The sequence below is a fragment of the Lepidochelys kempii genome, chromosome 15 (genome assembly GCF_965140285.1).
Source record: "Lepidochelys kempii isolate rLepKem1 chromosome 15, rLepKem1.hap1, whole genome shotgun sequence".
NCBI classification, from domain to species: Eukaryota; Metazoa; Chordata; order Testudines; family Cheloniidae; genus Lepidochelys; species Lepidochelys kempii.
The window spans coordinates 30,903,444-30,931,082 of NC_136394.1; the positions used below are offsets into that span (position 1 = coordinate 30,903,444).

General features: G+C 46.5%; 1 protein-coding gene and 1 long non-coding RNA gene across 3 annotated transcripts in view; one reads left to right on the forward strand and one right to left on the reverse strand.

Moving 5' to 3' along the window:
• Positions 1 to 27,639, forward strand: part of MYO18B (myosin XVIIIB) — a 196,038-nt gene that overhangs the window by 84,443 nt on the left and 83,956 nt on the right. For both annotated transcript variants that reach the window (XM_073312543.2, XM_073312541.2), the window contains 10 exons: positions 6,603 to 6,668; positions 8,419 to 8,547; positions 9,438 to 9,581; positions 12,885 to 12,974; positions 17,990 to 18,109; positions 18,851 to 18,959; positions 19,987 to 20,111; positions 22,130 to 22,284; positions 24,697 to 24,820; positions 27,105 to 27,305. In XM_073312543.2, coding sequence (XP_073168644.2) covers positions 6,603 to 6,668; positions 8,419 to 8,547; positions 9,438 to 9,581; positions 12,885 to 12,974; positions 17,990 to 18,109; positions 18,851 to 18,959; positions 19,987 to 20,111; positions 22,130 to 22,284; positions 24,697 to 24,820; positions 27,105 to 27,305 — 1,263 coding nt within the window. The remainder of the gene's footprint in view (positions 1 to 6,602; positions 6,669 to 8,418; positions 8,548 to 9,437; positions 9,582 to 12,884; positions 12,975 to 17,989; positions 18,110 to 18,850; positions 18,960 to 19,986; positions 20,112 to 22,129; positions 22,285 to 24,696; positions 24,821 to 27,104; positions 27,306 to 27,639) is intronic.
• Positions 5,706 to 27,639, reverse strand: part of LOC140898569 (uncharacterized) — a 39,022-nt gene continuing 17,088 nt past the window's right edge. Inside the window, exons 2-3 of the long non-coding RNA XR_012155024.2 lie at positions 7,609 to 7,769; positions 5,706 to 6,632 (exon numbers count right to left, since the gene is read on the reverse strand). This is a non-coding gene — a long non-coding RNA (uncharacterized LOC140898569). The remainder of the gene's footprint in view (positions 6,633 to 7,608; positions 7,770 to 27,639) is intronic.

The following is a 27,639-nucleotide window of genomic DNA, read 5'->3' on the forward strand; positions in this document are numbered from 1 at the left end:
TCTGGAAAGGCCGATAGGAGATAAATTATACACAGCCATGTGCTCTGTTGTGCAAACTGTCAGTCTGCAAAGTCAGTTCAGACCTCAGGATTTTATCAGACAAGTTTGACGGCTGGAAATGGTCAATATTGTTATTAAATGCTGTAAGAAGACAGAGGCTGATGAGTCAGCAGAGCGTAAGCCGGGGATTGGAAAAATTCATCCTCCCTAGTGCTGGCTGTAATAACACTGTGTTATAGGAAGTCTGCATTAAGCTGCAATTAGTTCCATTAACTGAGCCACTGAAGCAGAAGAGATGTTTTTCTTTATTCTTTATTCTTGAGTCTTGAGTTCAGTGTACGCACACGCACACACTCTCTCTCTCTCTCTCTCTCTCTCTCTCTCTCTCTGTAGGACCCAATCCTTCACGAACTGAAGTTAATGGGAGTTTTATTGTTGATTCAGGGAGCGCAGCATTGGGCCTTTGCAATAGAAATGTGTATTCTGATTCCATCTCTAAACCATTCCCACCATGCAGTAACTAGAGCTTGGCAAATAGTCGAATTGCATTGGCAATTCCAAAGAATTGGGGGGAAAATGTTGTGTTGAAATTTTAAAAAAACTGTTTTGGGTTGAATTTAACATTTTGGTTGGGTTTTGAGCGTTTTGAATCATGTGTATTGTTTTTTAAATATGGACAGTTTGAACCAAAAAATCATTTTGATTTTTTAAATTTATATTTACGGAAACAATTAAGTGAACCAACGCAAATTTGCAGAACATTGGGGGGTCACCGAATCTGCGTTTTTCTCTGAAAACATGTTTTGTACAAAAACTTTGCCCAGCTCTACCCATAGTACAGTATTCACTCAGCTCTAGGTTATTGATTCCCAGGTGCAGTCCCCCCCGGCAGCCTCAGTCCCTCACTGTTATTGTTATTAGTTCTGTATGTATTTGTTTTACAGCAGCTCCTAGAAGAGTTGCCCAGGCTGGGTCCCAGGTGCTGTACAGACACAGAAGACAAGACAGTCCCTGGCTCAAAGCGCTGACAGTCTTAGACACTCTGACTCTCACGCTTGGCCACAGTTAATAATCACTTACGCATTTAAAACTCACTTGTGAGTGTACCACTAAACACAAAGTCTCTCCCGCCCCCACACTTCCCAGCCCCAACAGCTTGGAATGGAAGGAGGTTGCATTTGCTGAGCATGCCCTGGTCTCCATGCCTGACCTCAGTCAGATATCTTGTAGCCATGTTTCAGTGTTGTCTCATTCAGTTTAAGAATGGGCTTAAGGAGGAAGAGGAAGCAAGGATGTGTACTTCAGAGAATCCCCCGGAACATTCAGAAACTAGCACCAAAGAAAACGTGCCCTCTTGCTTTTCTCTTAGATTTTATACATCCTGGCTCCTCATGGAAATTTGCGTTGTTGCATCCTCAGAAATGAATAATATGGTATCTAATTGCATTACATAGTGGGTCTGACATTGCCCAGAAAGCTTATGTCAGACTTTCATGGGCAAATCTGCTTAGCTCTTCACAGAACTCCATACAGATAGATCAAAGCAATGCAGATTTCAACAAAACACCATGCTGGAATGGATTTGTTAGACTTTGACACATTGCCTTAACAAAGATAGGATCTCACACACATACAGGCCGTGTGCACACTCACATACACGCTAGGTCGGTAAGATGCTCTCATTTTTATACGTGAATGAAAAATGATGGCACACATAGGAGTCCCACATAAATCTGCAGGGCCTCAGAAGAAGTGTCAGTTAAGTACTGATATGAAACCGTCAGTGATGCAAGATAATATTTTTTGCCAGCTGTGTTAGAGAAGAGGTATTGAAAATACAGGATACGTTATGACTGAAGGCAAAGGGCATCACTGAGAATTAACCAGGCTTTTATGTCTGTAACAACTGTGAAAGCTCTTTGAAATACTGAGCAGTTCAGCGGTGCAAGTACCTGCAGGAAAGGTGTTAGGATTAACTAGTGATGTATTCATGGATGTTGGTGGGATTTTCAAAATCACCTACGTGACTCAGCAGCACAAATTTTATTGACGTCTGGTGGTGCCTCAAGGAAATTTAGCAGTTCGGATCGACCTTTGACCTCGGTGTGTTCTTTGGTTCCCATGTCCATTGGCAGGTTTTTCTGCTGCTCGTGGTTTCAATTCAAGGTCACTTGTATCACTCAAGGACCATTTCTGCTCCTAAAAGAAAGGTACGTTTTGTCCTGTGTATGCAAGTCAGGCCCTGATCCCATGTCCGCTGAAATCCATGGGAGTATTTTCATTGTCAATCAGACCCTGGAAGACTGGAATAAAATATGGAGAGATCTATAGACAAAGAGCAATTTCCACCCAAGATACACCCAGCATAACAAGTTTAGGCTCCCTGTCGCTTATCTGGGAATCCTCTCTCGTAGTTCTCCAACAAGCACTCTGGCAGATCTTTCAATTCTCTCTTCTGCTCACAACATGAATGAGAGACTGCAGCCACAGAATCATTACACATCAGTGTTGGGTCCGAACTCCTGAGGCCCTCAGCTGCTTGAGCCTTTATACTCCCTCTCTACTCTTCTTGTTCTTTTTAAATAACTTTACTGCCAGATTCAGTTCAGTTTACAAAGTTGTAATCGTGCCTAAATTAAATCAATAGCCATTTTTATGGGCTTTTGACATTTTCATGAATAACTGATGAAACCTTGGCTTTGTCTGTGATCTTGCAGATTGCAGAGCATTTCAAAAGGAGTGAGCCAAAGGTGTGACTTTTGTATTTTTTATAATTTGGGAACCAGATTCTCAGTGATGTTGTTTTGTCTTCAACCAGTCTTTAACGAACATAAGAACGGCCATACTGGGTCAGACCAAAGGTCCATTCAGCCCAGTATCCTGTCTACCGACAGTGGCCAATGCCAGGTGCCCCAGAGGGAGTGAACCTAACAGGTAATGATCTAGTGATCTCTCTCCTGCTATCCATCTCCACCCTCTGACAAACAGAGGCTAGGGACACCATTCCTTACCCATCCTGGCTAATAGCCATTAATGGACTTAACCTCCATGAATTTATCTAGTTCTCTTTTAAACCCTGCTATGTTTGGCCAGCTCTGTATACCAGAAGGCTATGGAGCATTCCAGAGAGGTCACATATAATGCTGTGACTTTTAAATATTTCTCATACAGATGTGTTTCTAGTGACAGCGGGGTGCATGTCTGAATTTAAACAAGGAAGGAGACTATTCTGGGAAGGTTTTATGTGGAACGTTGTTTTACTGACGGTTTTATAGTAAAAACTCCTTGAGGTCTGGGATTTTCAAGCAGCCCCTCTTTTAGATCATATTCATCCTCATCAGGATGTGCACTATGTTTTTTGGCCCTTTGTTTTTCACTAGTTTATTATCTTGACTCAAAGACCAGAGCATCTGAGTTCCATGCTTTTGATAATACGTGAATATCGGTATTATTGAGAGGTGCTCTGATTTGCACTATCCAGGAAATCCTCCATCCTCCTCCTTTTATGGGATTTGTGAAAAATATGGAGCTGTCTCCTCAGACTCCCTGCAGCTCTTCCTAAATATGTAGGCTTTTGGTAAACAAAGAGAAAGTGTCCTTGGAGAGTTCTTCTAAAGACTATAATTAAAAGCTGTCAATCTAGCCTCTGAAAGTCCTCCTGCTTTCTCTCTGAAGAATATGTCACATTTTTCAATTGCCAGCATGTCAAGGAGCCTTTCTGTACTGCAGAAAACAACAAAAACTTGAAGACACCTTTTAAGACAGTGCAGAGCTCCATCTCCTGATATTTTCAAATAGCTCTCTCCCTCCAAGGTGGCTGAGTGGTCTCATCTTACCTTGCCTCGTTATTACAGAAGTCAGCTTCAGAGGCGCCTTACTTGCTTTGGTCTTTCTGCTCTCTGGGGAGTGGAAGTGGAATCAGTTATCAATTCTCATTTCATGTCAAAGGAACTCAGAGACACGATCCAGGAAAGCCCATCTACAATGGCCCTGTGTGAACAGCGTTGGGGGCCTTTCTTTCACTTTTTAGGGAAAGGGTTTCTGACTAAAAAGAAGTATAAAGTACTCAGATACATCCTTCATCTCCTGACTGCACATCACAGAAGGCAGAACAGAAATAGTGGCTTGTGGGTGCCCAGTCACTGGGGTGTTTGCAGAACTCCCGAGACACACTACTAGCATGTTCTTACTGGATTCCATTTACATTTTCACAACCAAATTCCAAACCACTGAAGCCTCCTGGGTTGAGGGCTTGTTACAAACCCAAATCGTGAGTTAGGTTCACTGCAGGACTTGTTAACGTATGTGAGCCTGAGCAAACTTGGCCCTGTTTATTAGAAATAGTCACAAATCCATTTGAAGTCACTGGGAACCCAGGTTGGTCATCCCAGCTGAAAATCAAACCCGTTGAGTTTCGGGGTGAAATCCTACAAACCTCAGTTGTTTGGGCTGCATTCTGCATTGATGTTTGGGGTTCGTTTAAACTCCAAACTGAATGGAAAGGGGAGGTGGAGGGAGCTTTTCCTGAAATCTCATAAATCCAGCCCACCGAGCTTTGCATGGCATTAATTTCTACACATTTCAACTGTAATAAGACACCATCTTCTCTTTGATAAGACTAGCTTGGGTTTGTAAAAGTTCCCCAACAAGCCGTGATTATGATTTTCATAGTGGAAGCCCTAAACCTAAAATAAGTTCAGTTACTGCTCTTCTCATTCTTGTACCTTGTGATTAATAAGTAATGTGAGCAGACACGAGGAGTAAAAATGCCTAAAACCAAACTGCTTATTTTTTCCCTGGACCCCTAGGGACATGTATTGTTTTATGCATTATACTGTAGAGGCAGTAATAACAGCATGGTTGAGATTGCACAGCATAGCCAGAGCTGAGAGGTAATGAGAAAGGAAAGGGCATGTTCCTGGTGCACTGAGTACTGGGGTCATTTCTGCTTGCATTGCTTTGGAAATATTTTTAATAAATGTTTTGCAAGTCTGTGAAGCCAAAGCCCAGCAGGGGTGAGAGGATGAAATCCATCTGCAAAGTTGCTGTGAGACCGTCAGGCTTTTTTCTTTTTCTTTTTCTTTTTTTTTTTTATGCAAAGAACTAACAATTATTTTTCTGACAGGTTCAATTTTAAAATAAAAGGTTGTTTAAAATGCATCCTTGCCAGAGACCTAAGGAAGAATTCCCTCTTTGATATTTGCATGGTGGGGCCAGGGTGTGTCTAACGGAATCATTTCAATTCGCCCAGGGCTAGAGTGGACTGTAGTTCTGGGTCTCGCTTTCTCTAATGTACAGTTGTGCTGTACTTTGATGGGGAACTGTCAAGGTTCCTTCCCCACTCTGAACTCTAAGGTACAGATGTGGGGACCTGCATGAAAACCCCCTAAGCTTATTTTTACCAGCTTAGGTTAAAACTTCCCCAATGTACAAACTATTTTACCTTTTGCCCTTGGACTTTATTGCTGCCACCACCAACCGTCTAACAAATATATAACAGGGAAAGAGCCCGCTTGGAAACGTCTTTCCCCCCAAAATCCTCCCCAAACCCTACACCCCCTTTCCTGGGGAAGGCTTGATAAAAATCCTCACCAATTTGCATCGGTGAACACAGACCCAAACCCTTGGATCTTAAGAACAATGAAAAAGCAATCAGGTTCTTAAAAGAAGAATTTTAATTGAAGAAAAAGTAAAAGAATCACCTCTGTAAAATCAGGATGGTAAATACTTTACAGGGTAATTGGATTCAAAATATAGAGAATCCCTCTAGGCAAAACCTTAAGTTACAAAAAGATACAAAAACAGGAATATACATTCCATTCAGCACAGCTTATTTTATCAGCCATTTAAACAAAACAGAATATAACGCATATCTAACTAGATTACTTATTAAGTTCTAAGACTCCATTTCTTTTCTGTTCCTGGCAAAAACCAACACACAGACAGAGAGAACCTTTGTTTCTTCCCCCATCCAGCTTTGAAAGTATCTTGTCTCCTCATTGGTCATTTTGGTCAGGTGCCAGCAAGGTTATCCTAGTTTCTTAACCCTTTACAGGTGAAAGGGTTTTTCCTCTGGCCAGGAGGGATTTAAAGGTGTTTACCCTTCCCTTTATATTTATGACAGGAACATTCCGCTCTTCGCTTCTAAGGACCAGTCTCCAGGCCCAAAGCACTACGGAGTTGATTCTGCTCTCCCCTGAATCAAAGGCAAAACACCTGTTCGCGTTGTGGTGAGCAGGAGGGGTCCCAACCTTTGGGAGCAACCCTAAAAGAAGCTAAGCACCCCTAGATTTCAGAAGGAATTGTGGGTGCTCAGCATCTCTCATGTGGGACACTGGTTGTCCTCTAGTGCTTATGCACCAAAACCGTGCACCCTGTAGACTAACACCATTAATCTGGCCACACCCCTCCCCTCAGCACGACACTGTAGGCCTGTTATAATGGCAGCTCTCTGTCAATTTTAGTGGAGGGTAACGCTGGTCTGATTTGGCCTGAAGAGTATAATATATGCCAATCCCCTGTTGTTTCAATTCAAGTCAAACCCAGGTCTCTGTGGTCAATGAATTCAGCAGTCCAGTCCGTAATGTGCTCTTTCTCTACAGGCAATAGAAGAGCTCTTCCAGGTACTTGATCTGGAAAAGAAAAGTGTAGCAGTGGGACACAGTCAGGTATGTTGTCCACAGTCCTTGTGTCGTAACAGTGTAAAATCTAGGCTTGTGACCAGGAGCACTTTAGATTCAGAACTTATCCTCTAATAACCTAATACAGTGAAAGACATTTTTCTTGCTTCCATGTTGAAACCTAGGAGTCTAAGTCCCGATGGAAATCAATGAGACTTAGGCTCCTAACTCACTCAGTCACTTCTGACAATGTTACCTGATGTGAACTATACATCAAGCCATTAAGATCCTACAAGCAGGACATTTCCAGATGAATAGTTGCCACAGTAACACGTTCAAACTTAAAGCTAATCACAGAGATAAATTAATTATATATACACTGCTGCCTCTATCTCAGGGATGCTGTAGAGAAAAAATGTAATTCATTGAATTATTCTCAGGAGAAGAATAACCTTCTTTTGTCCTGCATCCAATAATTTGCAATGATCTCTTCTGTGAACCCCTCTTATTTTATCAATAAGCACGATAGCAACACCAGTCAAATCTTGTTATATAGGAGTTCGTATTTTCATCACTCTGAACATTGATTTTGTACTGGATTGTGAAGTTAATATAGCCATTAATGAGAAAATCAAATAGGGGTGAAGCAATCATAGCATTATCTCAAGAAAGCCAGGGTTCTTGGAAATGCTCTCTGATACCCTTTTGGTTCTTTTAAAATATAGATTTCAATTATATTATAAGGCTCACAAATACAGTTTTATTTTAATTTAATTAGTTTTCAATATAAAAAGGGTAATATGGAATATTTAAACCATATTGGTCAAAGCACTGAGCATTTTGCTTGACTAAGGAGTGGAACAGGATCTCTGAATTTAGCCTTCTATTGATCTTTCAAAATACAAATATATCAGCACAATCTATATTGTTTGAGGCATGTTTGTAACAAGCTCAGGTAAAGTAAATGACATCATTGTTTCTTCCTGACCTGCTTTGGTACGTGGCTTCCATTGCTACTGCATACACTATTGCAAATGCATTTTGCAACAGAGAGTCCAGTGTCATCTGCCCATAAAGCAGGTAATGACCAATGATCCATAGTCAATGTCTCAACCCCATGCAGCTTTGAGTAGGAGTTAGGGCATGAACCTGTAAAAGAGAAGGCAGTGTAAACAGTAGAAACGGTGAGTGAACTGCAAGTTTGAATACAATGGGGTCCATTAAGGCTCCCGCAACCAGAGTTGGGAGGGCAGGTTCACTGCCCTAGTGACAGTGGTGGAGATGTTATGTCTGGAGAGAGCAAGAACAATGCCTTGAAGTGGGGTGGGAGTGGGCGCTCATTCTTAGTCACTGAAAAAACATAGCTTGTGCTTCCCTCCAACAGCATCCATCTGGGGTGAGGATTTGCTGGGCCCTGAGGGGCCATCAGGACATGACCATGACTACAGCATGCTCAGCTCTGAGGGGTTCACTGCTGCCCTTTCCCTTTGTGCTGGGGGGACAATGACGGCAGTACCCTGGCACACCAGCCCTGGACAGAGGGGGACTCTTCCCACCCGCTGTATATAGACCATTAATTGTTACAGACATAGGGACAGAGTCTGGAGACACACGTGTGGAACTGCAGATCTCAGAGGAAGGCTGGCGGGCGGGGATCAGAAGCCAGAATATGGCCTATTGGCTTTAGCGTGGTGGTCACTAAGCCACAGTTAAAAGAAAAGCTCTTATTTCCTTCTGGACAAATGCTGGTGAGAGGCCACATTTCTGGCGGTGAATGATTTCCATCCATTGCCCCCAGGTTTTCCTGAAGCCAGGCATAGTCTCCAGGCTGGAGAAGCAGCGGGAGAAGCTGATATCCCAGAACATGATTCTGCTCCAGGCAGCTTGCAAGGGCTTCCTCTCCCGCCAGAAATTCAAGAGATTAAAGGTAACCGCCTTCCTGTGCTCCTTTGCTTCAACCATGCTGCAGGGGTCGCCCACCTCTTTGGGAGAACCCAGCTGGGCCGGAGGTGACCCGTGGATCTGCTGCTGCATGGCTGGGCTGGGCATTCCTGTATTCTCTCTTGTTGCCCTAGGTCACCCTGGGCAGGAGAGAGGTCTCATTTCCCCAGGCAGTACGTTGTCGGTACATCTGGAAAAGCTTGAAATGATCCTATTGAATAGGAGATGGAACAAACGTTTGCCCATTGATCATGGGCCATATTATGACCCCTGTACTTCTGTTGAATAGCACCGTGAGCAGCCCCAGTGATACTGGTGGGGCAGCTCCTGGCATAAGGTACTGGTTAGCGTGAGTAGGGTATCCCATGCTGGCTCCTATATTTCAGAATTCCTGGGTCTTGTGTAACGTTAACAACAGCCTCTCGACACGCATGCACACACAGACACACGGCTCATTGTATTTAAAAAGTTTGCAGGGTTCATTTTTAATTTGTACATTCTAGTTTTCAAGCTAAATCTTGCAAAGCCAAATGCAACCGAGCAACTAGGCACAGGCGGGTCAAACCACAGCTCAGGGCCATGTGTATTGACTTTCGGAAGTCAAGCAGCACAGTCCTGTGCAGCCTGGAAAATGAACAATCCATTCCCTAAGCCACGTATTGATGTTAGTTGGTAACATCCTTCAGATCTTCTTTAATACCAAGCTCTTTGGCCTTGTCTCTGCCGGAAGCGGCACGGTCCTGTGCCCTGTTTCGATTCTGGCGAAGTGCTCCATTTTAACACTCATCTGGAACTCTTGCTCATATCTCACTATACTGGAATGAGACCGATGTCATTGTTGAAAGAGTGCCATTGTTTTTGATACTCTAATTTCAGATTCAGCGCCTAGCCATTCGGTGCATCCAGAAGAATCTGGCAGTGTTCCGCGTGGTGAAGGACTGGCCGTGGTGGCAGCTGATGAGCTATGTTCGGCCATTGCTCAGTGTGAACATAGAGGAAGACCAGCTCCGAGTCAAAAACGTATGTAACAGTAGAGCAAAGACACTGAATGGGATGCTCAGCATGCCAGCCAGACAGGAAGTAGGTTTTACTGCCAGAAGAAAGACACATTTTGTTGGTCATACCCAATTTTTAAATCCTGTTTCCAGTCCTGCACTGTGTGAGCTGGGTAATGTGTTTTCAGCTTGTCCGAGAAATAAGAATAAGGCTTTTCAGGGACACCTGGGGAAAGTGGGAATCTGAACCTCAGCTTAAAATAAAACGAAACACACAGGCAACAAGTCGGTCTGTGAAATTAAATTCAAGCCCATTACAAAGGCAAGACCAGCTGTTTGGGTGCAAATACAGGCACTGTATCCCATCCCGGTCCTGGCTCTGGACAAGAGGCCCTTTCTGGCTTTGGTTTAGACATGGCCCCATCACTGGGACGTGGGAGGGTCCAGATATAAAGTTCTGGAACAGGCCCCTCTCTATCATATCCGAATGGAGAAGTGGGAAGCAGCCCTCAGCTTGCCTGGAGAAGGGGCATTTAAAGAGGGGGACTTTTCTGTGCGCCACATTCATGGAGGTTCTTTTCCAGGGGCCCTAAACAATCTAACATGGAGCCCAGACTCCATACCATGAAAATGTACTTTCCTGGGACCCCACCCAAACCCCCCATGCTCTTTCCAACTCCAAAGGCTCCTGAGAAACCACTGAAATATCGGCCTTCTGGTAAGCAGACCACCTAGTCCAGGGAGGGACCATGTACAGCAGCTGATTTCTGGCTGCCAAACACTGGGCTCTGCAGTGATGAACAGGGCTAGCAGGCCAGATTCACCCCTGGCAGACCAGGCTCAGCTCTCTGATGTCAGTGGAATGATGCTTGCTCCAACCATAGTTCCATTTAGAATCATAGAATATCAGGGTTGGAAGGGACCTCAGGAGGTCATCTAGTCCAACCCCCTGCTCAAAGCAGGACCAATTCCCAATTAAATCATCCCAGCCAGGGCTTTGTCAAGCCTGACCTTAAAAACTTCTAAGGAAGGAGATTCCACCACCTCCCTAGGCAACGCATTCCAGTGTTTCACCACCCTCCTAGTGAAAAAGTTTTTCCTAATATCCAACCTAAACCTCCCCCACTGCAACTTGAGACCATTACTTCTTGTTCTGTCATCTGCACCACTGAGAATAGTCTAGAGCCATCCTCTTTGGAACCCCCTTTCAGGTAGTTGAAAGCAGCTATCAAATCCCCCTTCATTCTTCTCTTCCGCAGACAAAACAATCCCAGTTCCCTCAGCCTCTCCTCATAACTCAAGTGTTCCAGTCCCCTAATCATTTTTGTTGCCCTCCGCTGGACATTTTCCAATTTTTCCACATCCTTCTTGTAGTGTGGTGCCCAAAACTGGACACAGTACTCCAGATGAGGCGTCACCAGTGTCGAAGAGAGGGGAACAATCACGTCCCTCAATCTGCTGGCAATGCCCCTACTTATACATCCCAAAATGCCATTGGCCTTCTTGGCAACAAGGGCACACTGTTGACTCATATCCAGCTTCTCGTCCATTATAACCCCTAAGTCCTTTTCTGCAGAACTGCTGCTGAGCCATCCGGTCCCTAGTCTGTAGCGGTGCATTGGATTCTTCCGTCCTAAGTGCAGGACTCTGCACTTGTCCTTGTTGAACCTCATCAGATTTCTTTTGGCTCAATCCTCTAATTTGTCTAGGTCCCTCTGTATCCTATCCCTGCCCTCCAGCGTATCTACCTCTTCTCCCAATTTAGTGTCATCTGCAAACTTGCTGAGGGTGCAATCCACACCATCCTCCAGATCATTTATGAAGATATTGAACAAAACCGGCCCGAGGACCGACCCTTGGGGCATTCCACTTGATACTGGCTGCCAACTAGACACAGAGCCATTGATCACTACTCGTTGAGCCCGACAATCTAGCCAGCTTTCTATCCACCTTATAGTCCATTCATCCAGCCCATACTTCTTTAACTTGCTGGCAACAATACTGTGGAAGACAGTGTCAAAAGCTTTGCTAAAGTCAAGGAACAACATGTCCACTGCTTTCCCTTCATCCACAGAACCAGTTATCTCGTCATAGAAGGCAATTAGATTAGTCAGGCATGACTTGCCCTTGGTGAATCCATGCTGACTGTTCCTGATCACTTTCCTCTCCTCTAAGTGCTTCAGAATTGATTCCTTGAGGACCTGCTCCATGATTTTTCCAGGGACTGAGGTGAGGCTGACTGGTCTGTAGTTTCCAGGATCCTCCTTCTTCCCTTTTTTAAAGATGGGCACTACATTAGCCTTTTTCCAGTCATCCGGGACTTCCCCCAATCGCCATGAGTTTTCAAAGATAATGGCCAATGGCTCTGCAATCACATCCGCCAACTCCTTTAGCACTCTCAGATGCAACACATCTGGCCCCATGGACTTGTGCACGTCCAGCTTTTCTAAATAGTCCCGAACCACTTCTTTCTCCACAGAGGGCTGGTCGCCTCCTCCCCATGCTGTGCTGCCCAGTGCAGTAGTCTGGGAGCTGACCTTGTTCGTGAAGACAGAGGCAAAAAAGCATTGAGTACATTAGCTTTTTCCACATCCTCTGTCACTAGTGAGTCTATTTCAACAGGTACTCACTGCCCGAGTAAAACTAGCTTTCAGTCTTTCTCACAGTTTGTGGCTTATGCTAAGTCCTCAGCATATCTTCCTTGGCTTTGGCTGTTCCTCCTCCTCCCTTAGCGGGTTTTAACTAGGGATGTGTGAGCTGGATCAGATAAAACGAAAACTGACCCCAGCCTTTGCTTATCTCTCAAAACTTGTTGGAGGTTCCAAAAGGCCCTGCCACCCTTTGGTGTCTGCATTTAACCATGTCTCTGCACACTCTGGTTCTGTTCAGCATCGGACATAAATGGTCAAGACACTGCAAGGCAAAGTTCTTCTTTCAATATTGTTAACCTGCCTGGAAAGAGGAAAGGCTGGGATCTCACAAGTGTGTCTTTGCAGCTGTTCCTGCCTCATAGCTGGCCAGGGTTTCAGGAATATTTATTTGATAAGCAGCATTCAGGCACTTGGATGCTCATCCAATGTGTCTGAGGTTTGCTTCTTTCTAATTAAATGTGTGCTGTGCATACACCAAAGCTGATGTTCCCTCCATTTAAATTAGTGTCAGAAACCACATTCCAAGCAATTAACAGCGATCAGCCCTTAAACTCGCCCAGTAAATTTTCTTAATAAGGTAATTATGTCTCTCCCACTTATTTTTAACAGAAAAACTAGATTTATAAATAAACAAAGGAGGCTAGAACTCTAAGTTTGTGTCTGGCAATTTTATTTAGGAGGAGCTTGCAGTGCTAAGAAGAAAGCTCGAAAAATCAGAGCAGTCACGTAGTGAGCTTCGGCAGAACACAGAACTGCTGGAAAGCAAGGTAAACCCTGACAAATTAACTCTTTGTGCTTCTTTCCTATGTGGTTTTATTAGATCACAATTACAAATTAAGGTGTGTCCCAAAAGATTGAAGTTGAATTGTATTGGCTATGTGAGGAGTCAGACAAGTCTAAAACCTGCTGGTGTGTTCAACACAAGTCTGGGCTTGAGCCAGTTGTCTTCCTGTCATTATCTTGCAGATTGTTTAGAGAGAATACTGTGATGCCTGTCCACATCCATCTCCTCTCCACTGTACTCCTCTCCAGCCCGACTGGGAGTCGAGAGCTGGGTTCTGAAAACCTTCATGTTGTCATTTTTGTACATGGGTTAACAATCCTTGAAGAGCTGATTTTATATTTAATCTACCAAGAAAATTATCCACTGATTAATTTTATCAGGTCAGGTGCATGCAATGGGCCATTTGGGAAGGCGGCAGCTTTTGCTGTTCTCTATTAGGATGTTTGCGTGCGGATGGGTGTTTTCACTCCTAGCAGATGGAGGAATCGTTGTACGCTGCCTGCCATTATTTTGGCTGCTGAGCAATTTTAGAGGCTCCCTGTTATTTTGAGGGACTGGCACTGATGCCAGCTGACAGACCATGAGATTAGAAGTAACTAGCAGGTAACCAGTTCATGTAAGAGGGATGGGCCGTGTGCTGCTGGGGCCCCAGGGGCCAACACAATGAGCATGACCAGTGTTAACAGAGTTCTCCGGTACCGTCCAGCTCATAGGGCCAGTGTCTCAAAAGGAGCTTCATCATGGGCCACTTTGATTCCCCTTTAATAAATGCCATCACAAATCTACATCTCAGCATGGAATGCTCTGTTGGCATTTCCTCTCGTGTCTGCTTTAGTGCTCACACATCTCTGGGCCCAGCCCCTTTACCTTCCCCCTGCTCCCCCCACACCGTCACACAGATCTCCCCCTGGTTTGCAACCTCAGTGCCTGGCTGCAAGGGGCAGCGTAACAGCTACGCACCCAAAGTGAAGGACAGTGAGGAAGTGGCAGCATCCCCCTGTAGTCACAGCTCACCAAAGACACGGGGTATTCGAGTGCTGAAAAACGGCTGGAATCCAGCCCCCTGACAAGGACTCTGATCAGACTAGAAATTGTACACAAATCTAACATGTTCTCATTTCACTCTTCAGACAGCAGTCTCAGCAACCTCTGCAGACAGCAGGGCTGGAACAGTTTGTGTCGTGGGGATGCTGAGAGCCATCGAACCAAACTGTAAACCCTGCGTATGGTGGAAACCACTTAGAGCCAGGGGGTGTGGCAGCCCCCCTAGATCCAGCACCTCTGTCTGCAGATACCAGAATTAGCTTCGTTTAATGGAACAAATGCTGACAAGGAGAGGAGGAGGCAGGCAGTAAAATAGCCCACCAATCTGTGGGCATAGAGTGTGACCCCGTCGTGAGCTGTGGGTGTTAAAAGCATTGGAGCAGATATCAGGATTCTGGAGACAGCAGCTGGGGGCAGGGTTATTCTGCTTCAGAAAGAAGGGGCTGGGAGATGTACTCAGGACAAAACAGGCCTTGGCTTGGGCAGCATGTAGGAGTCTGCACTTTGGTCCCAGACTTGGCTCCACACTGGGAGTGTGTGAGATGGCTAAACACCTGGCCTTGCTACTCGCCGGGTCTCTGAGCTGCCTATCTATAGATTCTGCGTTCTCACAGATTGAATTCACTTCCCGAAGCTACACTTGGTCCACTGCCAGAGCCGCGTGTACAGCCCTCCTGCAAGCTGTAAAGTGCCTTAAAAGGTTCTCCAGGAGGCTGTCAAATAGGGGAAGGAAATGGTTTTAAGCCTGCATGTTTCCACCTTTTCTGATTTTCTGGACAGTTTGTAAGAGTCAATGATCTGTTTGGAACTTCTACTTCTGGAGCCTTTCAGCTGCCTCCACGGGAACCAGCCAGCCAGGTCTGGTTGCAGGGCCAGATCCTGGTCAGATAGACATTGCAGAAGGGGGAAATCACACTTTCAGTTAATGTCTTAGTCCTGTAGCCACATGCTGATTATTTCAACTGGAATTTAACATTGGGCAGTCTGAGCAGTGAGAGCAGTGTGGAACCCTGATTAACCCTAATCGCAGCACCCAGTCGATGTCGTATGGTTTCCGCAATGGGCAAATTGTATGAAAATATTTGCTCCAACAGTTACTTGCTTTCCAGTGTGTAACTGCACGGCCGTGTGTAGCCTCAGTCCTCAGCTGTTCTCAGTATCCACTGGGCACAGCTCAAGGGGCGGAAGGGAGGGGGTCGTTTGCAGTTGGAGCTGGTCCAGCCCCAGAACTGCTCTATATGAGGCCTGTCTGGCTGTGGTCCCGAAGGCCAGCTTGGGGATAATCCGATCACAGTGAACTCCAGCCTGTCCTCCTCTTCCTGGCAGAATTCCTGGCATGACCCTTTGCAGGGGAGAGGGGAGTTACATGAGAGTCAGCTACAGAGCTCTGTGCCAGCAGAGGAGCGAGGTCTGGGAGAAACCTAGGCTCCACTGAAGTCAGTTAGAGTTTGACAGTTGACTTCAGCGGAGCCAGGGTTTCATGCTAATGACCGCCGTGGAGCTCAGGACCGAGGTATTGCAATGCAGCGTATTGCAATGCTCAGAGGCTGAGGAAGCATCAGTAAATTGGCCAGGCAGATAGTGAGTATTCGCTTTGGGGATGACAGTGTTTTCATGTGAGCAGCAAAGAACAATTTAGCTCTCTCGGCAGAGATGTTTTTCTGTCATTATTTACACAGATCCCCACCGTCCCCTAGGAACGGGCTGAAGGTTTTGTTTGGAGGCTGACACAAGTTTGCTGTCCCGAGGCTCCCACCAGTGTAATTACCACGTTAATGAATTAATTGCTCAAAAGTGGCGTTTGTGTGAAGTAGAGAGAAGCTGCCCAATTTATGGCAAGTCGTTTTGTAGAAGCAGGGTCTTTTCCTCCACTGCCTGGCACCTAGTGCTGTCCTCTACGTCTTTGCAAAGGGTGTGAAACACAGCCACAAGGAGCAAAACAGAGGAGGCTCAGACTTAAACCTTGGCCAATGCTTTCCCCTCTTCTCCACAATCCCTGTGGAAGAGCAGTCAAGTGCATTTCATGGTGGAAAATCCTTTATCGACTGCTCCTTCCCTTCCCCCCTTCCCCTTGGTGGTGAATTGGATTGTTGATCACAACCATCCACCCTGTGTTGATTTAGTCATTAATGGCTCGTGGGAAAGTTCATGGGCGTACACACACTAATGCATACAAAAGATGTGGCACTAATGGGCCATGTGCCAGTCACTAAACCAATCACATTGCTTGTACGCCATATCCTTTGCTCCTGTTTTTTTTTTCTTCTGTTTTTGCAATTGGTACGTTGTTTTTCTGTCTGCATAGGGCTGTGCACATTTTATGGGTTACTGTAATATAAATAACTGGTTGCACACATAAGCCTACATTAAAAGAACATTATTAAAATTGCCATTTTCTAGGTTTAGAAAACAAACTGAAAAAATAGAAATTCCATCAGGTGGGATCACATTGGTACCCATGTGCGTCATCAGCTGGGTTGGAACCTTCAGCTCCTTCATACAGACCTCTGCCATTTGAACTAACAGAGTAAGCGTTAGTGGTAGTAAGTTGTCATCCTCTGTGTGGACTGGCACTAGAGGGGATGGGACATTTTGCCAGTGGGTTTCACAGATATTTGCTGATGGCAGAGTGATGGTGAGACTCAGGGATCTTGGATTCAGGCTGTGAAAGGGAGTGTGCTCTAGTGGGCACACACTCTTCTGCTCATTTCCACCAAGCCGGACCCTTCTGCCCCATCCTCTCCAACCTGTCCCATCTCTTCTGCTTCCCTGGATGGTCATCGCAGTCCCGTTCTCCTCTCCGAGCCAGTCCTAGTCCCACTTCTCCCTCCACACCCAGATCCTTATCAGATCTCTCTCTTCTTGTCCCTCTCCTACTTCTCTCACAGGAATAGCCAAAGGCACCTCCCTGACACAAGATCCACCCACCTGCCAAATTTCATATCACTGCTCCAAAGGATGGAGATGCTAGAGCTTCCCAAAGAGAAGGTTGCCAGATTTTTTTTTAACGTGGGCAAAACATGTTTTCCCCAGCTTTGTTCTTGGAAATGGCTGAACTGTTTTGGCTGAAAAATTCTAGTAAAATTCAGCGTGAGGCAGATACGTGGCATAGAAAATTTCAGCTCAAACAGTTGTAGTTTGGCAAAGTTATAAGCTACTGAAAACAGGGTCTTATGACGGGAAGTGTCCGGCAACACTGATAATAAGTGGTGTTCCCAGCCCCGCCTGTAATAATCATTGTATGTCAATAAAATACCTTCCTGACACAGTCTGCAGTACAACTAACCGGGGGACTGAAAGGGACCTAAGGACACGAGACCAAGGTGCTAAAGTACAGATTGGATTAACTGGGCTCGACCCAGTGGGTTTGTAGGGCCTATGGGAGGATAGACTGAACTGTTGTTGCGTCTTTCAGGACACGAAGGTGAAAATATAACCTAGTGCAGTCAGCAGAGTTCCGAGCATGAGCACATAAAAGAGGCAGCAGGTGATACAGCAAACGCACAAATGAATATTACCGCAGGGGGCTTCTGCACTCAGACAACGCCAGCTACTGCGCCTTCCAGCTCGTCAGCACAGGGCAGTCTTCAGTTCTAGCCAGGCTTCCAGAGGAGGTAACAAGCACGTTTCCAGGAGAACGAGAGTCAGTCAATACTGTGCATTGATCCTGTCTGCAGAGTGGGGAAGCTTCAGAAACCAAACCAGCTGTTAGTACAAGTCAGTAGCTCGTCTTCCCCATGTCAGTTGTGCAGCCCCTGCCCCCCCATCCCCCCCGAGCATGTTCAGCTGCCCAGATAAACCCAGTTCAACCAGGGCTCTGTTAGTAGTCGGAGAGGGACCAAATGTGACTGGAAGTGACTCTTGTTCCAATCCAGGCACCTCTGTTGGCTTCCCATAGAAGAGCGCTGGTGTGCTCGACCAGCTCCGACTTGACTTTGTGTTACACTCCCCCAGATCTTAGACTTGACGACTGAACTCTCAGATGAGCGGTTCAAAGGCGAAGTGGCCTGCCAGGTCCTAGAAGGTGAACGGGCTGAGCGGCTCCGTGGGTCACGAGAGATAAAAGAACTGCAGGTGAGTGTCAGGCTTGACGAGCTTGGCATGTTTGTGCTCTCCCCAGACAGAGCAGCTCCTGGCTGAGGGCAGCCCAGCACACACCTCCGGCACTGAGCAGTGCGGGCCCCTTTCACTTGGACCAGGAGAGCTATGACTGTGTAGAGGGAGCTCAGCCATGGGGCTTAAGTCTGCGCTAATGGGGAAGTGCACTCTGGGGGCTGGTTATAAGGGCAAACACAGTACCAGCCATTGTGTACCGAGATGTGTGAGAAACATTTGAAAACCTTCACTTTTTTGGGGTGAGCAGCCTAATGCAAGCATGGCCTGAGAGGAAGGAGACCTGAGTTTTGTATGCATCTCTGCCACTAACTCACTGGGACCTTGGTCAAGTCACTTCTCCTCTCTGTGGCTCGTGCTCCCCACCTGTAATATGAAGACAGCACTTGCCCATGTCTGTGAAACACTTGGAAATCCTGGAGAAAAGGCACTAGGGATGAGTGCATATGATATCATTATTATTTATTTCAGTTTCATACTCGGTTTCACTCAGACTGTTGAGTGTATGAATCCAGCTGCCAGGGCTGGAATCTATTATTTCTGATTAAGCCAGATATAGTGAAAAAGCGGGCACTAGTGTGACCTTTCCTGTCAGGATCACAGCTGGAAGTGTGGCTGCCCTGGGGGAAGACAGTTTTGGTTCCATTTGGTCCGTGCAGTTTGCTTGCAGCTGGTAGGAGCTGACCCACTTCTTCCTTTCAGAGTAAATATGACCAAGTGCAGAAGAAATTGGAGTCCATGGAAAAGCAGCTGGAAGAAGCTCAGCAGCAAATTCAGTTGCGTGAAATTGGGATAAGTGGTGCTGCTGGAGGTAGGGAGCACTAACCTTCAAGAGCAATGATGTGCTTCAGAGACAAACTCAGACTGGGTGTAAATGGCTGCACCCCTGTTGTGTTCAGTGGGATGTCACCTCTGTAACCCAGGTCTGAATGGGGCCCCCAGTGTCCTGTCAGTTTTACCCCATTTGCATCTGTCTGGCTGTTGGGAGTTTCAGGACACCCCAGTGCTATTCCCTTCCTAGAACTTTGCCACCAACCACCTTTAACCCATCTGCATATTTACCACCATCTGTCACTCTAGATTGCCCGGTCTGACATAGCTTGGGAGTGACACCTCTTTTCTCCCGTCACTGCTGCTACGGCTTCGGAATGCAGGATGAGCAAGGATGGAGATCGAGTGCCTCGGCCCAAGTAGCTGTTGGTACTTCTCTTTGCTGCCCTGGAGACTCCACACTCCAGAAGTGTGAGGAGTATTTAAACCAGAGGGTTTTACAGACACTCACATCACTTGTGACGTGGTGAGGGTACAGTTAAGGTTACTGGATGGGGAAGGCTTAGCTCCTCTAATCCTGCCAATGGTGCTGAGTGCGGTAAAAGAACCTATCTAGACTAGACTGGGATGTCCAAGGACTAAAGATTGTGTGTATGGGCGGGGGGGTCGGGGGGGGGTCAAGAGGCTGGTCTGTGTTTTACTTCAGCTACTGAGGATGAAATAAAGTGAAGGGTCCCAGAGTCAGGGCTCCAACCTGAGCCCGAATGTCTACACCCCAATTTTACAGCCTTGTAGCCCAAGCCTGAGTCAGCTGACACAGGCCAGCTGCAGGTGTTTAACTGCAGTGTCACATACCCGGAGAGTTTAGTGATACACATGAACTCCAGGAGAGACATGTTTTTATGTCCTTGATGGGTCAGCACTGCGCAGTGTACCTGCATCGTGCCAGTGTTCTCAGTCTGACTTGTTGAATACAACCCTTTACTCATGTTAAAAGGGAATTAGCCTTCTTAGAGTGCTTGCTGCCTGGTTCCAGGCTGCTACCTGGGCATGCTTTCTGTTGACAGAAGAGGAGTGGCATATGCGATTTGACTGTGCTCAGATGGAAATCACGTTTCTCAGAAAACGCCTCGCACAGTTTGAAGAGAGGCTGGAGTCTGAACTGAACTGTAGGAAAGAGCTGGAGCAAAAGGTAAGTGCTGAGAGGTCAGCGCTGTTCCTGTTCTGTTCTGTACGTGAGTGGGGAGCTGCACGGGTCGGGCGAGCAGAGAGGTTAACATCCTGACTGTCCTGATCTGGAAGAAATCTGTTGTTGTGGTAAAACCATTGCCACTAGTGATGGAGGTTGACACAGTCTCTAGAATTTGTTTGCAGAGCTTTGGAGCCGCCTCTGTGCCTATCTAACTCCATGGGGCTAGTTGCATGAGCAAGGATTTCTTCTGCCAGTAAGGGTTTGTAGGGTTGTGAATAAGGGTTTGTAGGGTTGTGCTCTTCAATGTGTAATAGTAACATCTCTCCAGTCACACTCTTGCCCCCCAAGAAAAATAACCAAGTCTTTGTTAATCTGAGAAAAAAACAGCCATTTTGTAAAGTTGCATTTACACAAGAATACGTCAGAATTCAGCACGGGTCAAATGTGAGAATATGCATAAAAAGATGCACGTGCACACCTGCAGGGCCTTAAATTCTCCATGAGTACTGGTTGCGTTTGGAAAATGTGGCCCCGGTTTTAAAAAAATGACAAGTGGTTTTGTGTGTGCTTGTCACGATTTGTGGGTGCTTGTCTTGAAGCACCTAGAAGGCCCTGATTTTCAGGGGGTGGGAGACAGCCTGCACCGCCTCTCAAGTGTAGCACCCCAAAATGAAGGCAGTCAAAATTACTGTCCACTTTTGTACGTTTTGGCTTACGCTGATCAAGAAAGTACAGCAAAGAACTGAAACCTGAACATAGCAATTTCCTGGGGCAACGGAACTAGAGTCCTCTTCTTCATGCAGCCCTGAGCCCATGGCCAAGCTTCCGCACGTCTCTAAATGTATCAGCTCCTTGATGCAGCTCATCGCCACATCTTCTTAGAAACTGGAATGACATTTGACGTGCTGAACTATATTAAAAACCAAACCCACAACTTTTCAATGTTTGATGGGGGCATATTCATTACCATAGGCCTCACGGACAGATGTTAGCTCCAAGAAGAATTCACAACGCCATAGAAGCATTCTGAGAGTGTGGTTCTTGCTTTACAACAGCTTAGAAAATCAGCTCCTTTGCCATTAGTAGCAACATAAAGAAATAAATACCTTCACGGTACATTAAAAAGTTATAATATTGCAACAAATGCTAAGGAGCTAGGGTAAAAGAAAATAGCCCATTTGCTTTCCGATACTTAGTTCAGAATTACAGGCTTCATTAACTCAACATTTTACTTATTTAAAGTTATTCTTTAATGACTCCACTTCATCTGTGAGTGCTCTGGGTTTCTCTCCTTCCCAAGCCCAATGCGGATCCTTAGTGGAAACGTTTTTCCACTTTAGTAAGTTAAAAGGCTTCCTTTCACATCAAAGATGGGGTTCGATGATCTTAAATGTCACAGACATGAGGGGACTGGGTCCGAACTGGCATTTATGCCACCCTGAACTCACCCTGACAGACACACAGAGTGGCAAGGATTAAATCATTTTGAATCACTGCTGCTGGAAAAGAGCCCTCAGTCCAGTGAAATGCAGCCCTAGATTGAGCACTAGTACAAGGCCTAGCACCACATAAGTCCCACTTCAGCCCACAGGAACGTGGTGACTTGGCCTTGTTGGATTTAAGTGGCACCTAGTAGCCCTTATACTGGGTCTCTGCACAGGATGCATGTCAGCCTGGGAGAGCTTTGCCAGGAGAAATAGTTCTGAACAGCAAAAAAATCTCTGAATTTCTCACCAAATCTAGAGGGTGTTTTGTCCTGGGGTTCAGGTTCAGCCCATCTGAGAGGTTGGTGAGCCGGCTGCAAAGTTCAGAGCAGAGATCCAACCTTCCCACAAAGACTGGGTGATTTTGGACTGGGGTGTTTGGTTCAGGCTTCTCTCTCTCTCGGATGGACTGAGGCCTTAGTCAGGTTGCATGTTGGGAATCCCCTAAATGGTGAATTTCACACACACCCCCACCCCAGTTATCCCTGTGCAGAAATTTCAGCTTGATATGTCTCATTGCTGTTTGCCCTGCAGCTCAGTGAGGTGCAAAGCACCTACGAGGGTGCCAAGAAGATGGCACAGCAGATGAAGAGGAAGTGCAAACACTTGGCCTGTGATCTGGAGGACACACGGGTCCTGATGGAAAGTCTGCAGAGCCGCAATCATGAACTGGAGAAGAAGCAGAAAAAGTAAGACCTAGCTTTGGGGTCTGCCAGCAGAGGCAGCTCTGGCTTTAGAGCTGGCCTAGAGATACCTTATCCCCTTGAGCTCCACAATGCCCGGAGGTGCCCCAAAAAGCTTCTCCCCAAGTGATTCTGCAGGGTTAGAAACGTATTGTGTCCATGGCCTTTGGAACCATCACTTCCCTGTCTGTCAGTTGTCCCACATTTCCTTTTCCAGCTCTGCACCAGCCTGGAAGAAACCCTAAATTGTACCATTGTTTTAAACTTCTCTGACTGTGTTTGCTGTTGAAAGATTAGCCCTTCACCTGGGGGCTAGTGTCTGCTTCCCCAGCTCAGTGCTGAGAGCACACAGAGAATTGGTCCTGCTTTGAGCAGGGGGTTGGACTAGATGACCTTCTGAGGTCCCTTCCAACCCTGATATTCTATGATTCTATGAATCCAGACCCTTCCCTTTCAGCAGCCAGACAGCCTGTGCCCAGCCTGCTGCTAGAGGGAACAGGAGACCCCATTTCTCAGGGTGCAATGGTTTTCTCCACTGAAGCAATAAGGAAGTGTGTGTGTGTGGGGGGGGGGGGCGGCTTTGTGCCAAATCCTGGGTTCGAGACCTTCTCAGCGCTAGCCAACAACCTGAGGAAGTCAGAACATTTCAAAAACCTACCACTTGTCCCCTCTTGGGGACCCCAGATCTCTGATCTATATACTGGGCTCCGCTCCTAGAGCAATCGGTGTTAAGCAGAAGCAAAACCAGCCATCCAGCCACTAAAAATGGGGCTGGAGCCTAAGAAGTGGATAGTGGACAGCAAGACGCCCTCACACAAAAAGCCTTCCAAGCAAGAGTTACTTTGATCTCTGAAGATATGACAGCTGTTTACCCAGTGAGGCAATCACTGTCTTTTCTGAGAAGAATAGTAATGAGGCGACAACATGTAAGTTCATGTATAGCCAAAGGCTGCTAGTCATATGAGGTCAGGAACATCTTCTTAAGGGAACCCCATGGAAGGCAGAGGCTGCTGTTGTGATTCCTCTGATACCCAGAGTTTAAATACTATCTCCATTAAAGGGCACCAGGCAACAACCCTGTAGCATGTAGCAAGCGAATTGTGAATCCTAAAGTAGGCCTCAGACACTGGTTTTTCTTTTGGGGGCTGACATTCCTGTTTATTTTCACCTGCTTTGAATGTTGGATATTGTGCCAGGCAATACGTTCTGTTGCTGTATAACTATAACACATTTCCATTATAAAAATTGTTCTGTAAGGAAAAATTCAGAGAGCTGCATACTGCATTTTAAAGTTCATGGGGAAGGTGAGGCAGGATAGGCACACCCTTCCCTCAAAGGCGGTGACTACTTCCTGAGATGCAGCAAATAGAATTTGCATTTCAGAGGAAGTGGCCAGGACCTGGAGATCTGCGTGTGTTAAAGATCCATCATTAGTGAAGATCCCTGGGTTTGCCCCTAGCTGTGTAAGTCCCCCAGGCTGGAAGCAAAATACTGTATGTCCTTGAGTGGGATGAAGGAAGCCCTGGAGCTCACGTTCCAACTCCTGAACCACTGGCACCATTTTCTCGCCAAGAAATGGGTGCAAAGCACTTTAGTGTTGTTACTTATTGTTTTGCCAAAGAGGTGTCTGTGAAGGGGGGGGGCACTGCCTCCTCCCAAGGAAGTGAGAGACCAAGATTGAGTCTTCTGCATCACAGCACAGAGAAAAAGAGAATGTCCTTCGGCTGCAGTATCAGCTCCCTCTGTGTTCTTTTCAAAACACTTCACTGCCAGTATCCTTCATTTTACCACCTCCATGGAGCTCAGATCCTGAGTTTAGATCTGAGGGGTTTGGGTCTGACCCATATCTACTAACAAGTCAAGAAAGTTTAATCACCTAATTATGGCTGTGAAATCACAAGGTTCGTAGCACGGAAAGGGCAGCGCGGAGTCCGAGGGTCAGCGCGAGAGGCTGATCTGTAAGCTGCCTGCAACGTTGTGTGAGTTCAGGGCAGGCTCCACACACAGGCTTACTCTGAGTGTCTGCGTGTTTTAAAGTGTTTTACATTAGTAATGGCCACTTAGAGCTCTTGTTAATGTTCTGTTCTTTGCTGAGTGCCGCTGTAGGTGCGTATGTGCAAAGGGCTAAATGTGCAGTGCTGCTGTTCAGGAACCTTCAATTTCATGAGGCCAGCACTTGAATGGAGTAATTAGCGGTTCACCAAATGACTGCAAGACTTTGCAGATTCTAGATCCATTATGTAGCCCCTGATGAGTTGAGTTCACCTTGGAAGCACTTGGCAAGGCCAAGTGGATGCTAATTGCCACCTTCTTGCCCTCTCCTTTGGAGCTGTTCCCCTGCTAATGCTCACTCGTGGTCGTGTTCCCATCTGGGCTGTTGTCCGCAGAGCAGTAATGCGGATGTGTCACATGTGGCAGGTTTGACATGCAGCTCGCCCAGGCCTTGGGAGAGTCAGCGTTTGAAAAGAGCCTCCGTGAAAAAGTGACCCAGGAGAACACCACCATCAGATGGGAGCTGGGTAAACTTCAGCAGAGTTTAGAGGTAAGAGGAAAATATCCCACTTTACCCTTGCCTAGATGGCTGCTCTGGAGAACTGGCATCTTCCAGCAAAGCTCTTATAGTTGTAATTACAGTCATGATAATTAGACACCAATCACTCTGCTAGAGACATCTTTATTCTGTGATTTCTTCCAGCACATAGCAGGATGCATAGGGCTCTCTCATATCAGGCTCCTCTGAAAGACAAGGGACCCAACTGCTACACAGAAACACACTGAAGTTAAATAGAGCTCTGCCCAGATTTCAGGGTCTGTCCGTAAGTCTGTCTGTAACAAGCGGCAGGACTGGGGCCCCAATGCATTGTGGGAATGAACTCGGGACCAAAATCAGCACGTCATTGTTCCAGTTTTATGCTGGCGTAACTCCGAGTTTGAAGACTGTGTAGAATGGGAGCGGCCTACTGTTAAATCAGCCCCGGTTGGTGTAAAGAGAGAAGTAGAAGAAGGGTATTTTCAACCTGAAGTTGCCCTTATTTACTTGGAATGGGGTGTAAATATTGGGGCTGCCCAGTAATGGAGTACCCCAAACCCCGAGGCTGCCAGGTGTACCGTGAATTGGAGGCACGCTCTGTAGGTGCTCCAGCTGCTAAACCTTGTAGATTCTAGCCTTGGTGGGTTCCAATAACCACTCAGGCACATGGCTAAGGGAAGGGTATTTTGCTAGGGCTGGCAGAAAAGGGGAAGGTTGCAGATACCCTAGGTAAGAGGCGTAGACAGAGTTCAAAGTGAGAGATAGTAGTTCCGGTTCGGGTCCTGGGGGCCAGCCAACTGATGGCTCTTCAAAGCTCTTCAGGACTACTGCCCTGGGGTACCCTCTCCAGTCTATTCAAGCAAATAGCAGCTTGCAGTTTCTCAGACCAGACTCACTGGGGCTCCTCGGCCCTGGCTTCTTGCCCAGCCACTGCTGCTTCCCCATAAGTCCCGTGCAGACTTGCCTCCAGTTGAAATGTCTGTCAGTCACAGCCAGTTCCTCAAGCAGCTCTGCATACAGTTCCTGGAGAATATTTTTTATTTTGTCTCTAGCTTCTCTGCAGCTCCTGGCTTGCCATGAGGCTGCCACTTCCAAACAGAGCCTGGCCTCCACCTTTTCATGATCTTTGCCCTTACCCAGCCAGGAGGAAAGGGACATACAGTGGGGACGGGGCTGATGGGAGCTGTAATCCTTTATTAGCAGATCCATGATAGGGGTCTCTCTAAAAAGATCTCTAGCTTTAGTCAAGGGTGTTGGTAGTGTTTGTTGATACGACGTCTCTCTCATTCTGGAATCTCAGAGATGCGATGGCTGCTTGGAAACTTTTGCAGTAAATGAGGGTATTCAGAGTGCCAGTTAATCAATGAGGCAGGTCCATCAAAGCTTGTGATAATGCAGCACAGCTTTATTTTGTTAGAGAAACTTTCATACCCCTCATGTCCCAAAATTCCTTACAGAGCTGAGAACTACAGCGACGGAGTTAGAGAACAGAGACCAGCAGAGGGAGAAGGGAATTAAGAGAACTAGGCAAGGGAAAGAGGGCACGCTTTCAGTGGAGAGCTGAAATGAGATGCAGGTCCAGCAATGGAGAGAAGTTAGCACCAGATGGCAGATGCTGTCACACCCACAGCAGTGAGCTCATGTGGGAGTAAGAGAAGAGGTGAGTGGTGGGTGGCCGGAGGGAGCTAGAGAGGAGTAGAGAGAAAGAGACAAAAGGGCTGCTCAGATGAACTGGTATGAGTTAGGTGCTGTGGGTTCCTGGAGGGGGTCTTAAAACGAGAAGTAGATCCTGCAATGAGTGGGGGCCAATGGAGGAGTCTGAAGAAGTAATAGTTATTTTCATTGAGTGACTGCTGCATCAGATAAGCTCCGAGTCCACCTCCCATCCCTTGCAAAGGCCACTGTGTCATGAGTTGAATCCCAAGGGTATCTGTAGCAGATCGCAAAAGTAAGGTTAACGGCGATCATTATTGTTGTTTAGATGCTGCATGAGAGAGAATGCCTCGTCCCTTCGCTGTATCCTCCTTCACTGTGTGTCACTAAAAGGGAAGTGTCAAGAGGCTCCTAACAAGCCAGGTTGAAAATTTTCCAAATTTCAGTGAAAGCTATTTTTTCACATTTTCATTTAAATTATCCACACACCCGCAGCACGTTCTGACCAGTTCTGGTTTCTCAGTCAAGCCCTGGGAGGTTGTTTTCTTGGGGAAGCAGATGGCTTCATTGCTAATGGGGCTAACGAGACTACCTGGACCCTCTACATTTGTGAATTTTCTTTCCCCCCCCCCCCCCTGCACAGCAAAAGGACTTGGAAACTTCCAATCTGAATCAGCGAATTGCAGTGCTGGCCATCCGAGTGCAGGAGCTCACCTCACCGGAGGCCTGGGACAAGGATGCTGTGGCTACCCTAAGGAAGAAGCTTTGGGAGCTTGAGTCCAGTGCTGCTGAACAGCAAAAAGAACTGAGCCGACATGCAAATGCTGTTGAGCAGCTGGAACAGGTAAGATTTCCTCCTCCTGACACTATTCTATCCAGGAGGTCCAAAGTCAGTGCCGTGGTCTCCAGCCACCCTGAGAAACACAGAACAAGTAATCACCTCCCCAACTTGAGATTGATTGTTAGGGTCTTCTGCAGCCTCTCGCCTTATTGAAACTCAGTGTTCAGCTTATTGATTCTTCTCCTTGTTTAACGGTTTTAATATTGTTCAGTTGTTTCATTATCAAACCTTAGGCTCAGAACCCCCTTCCATTGATGGGTAACAGGTGTTTTGCATTGCAGTGGCTGAGTCTTGCAAGGTGATAGCAGCGCATCCCTGTGAAAGGCTGACAGCCTGC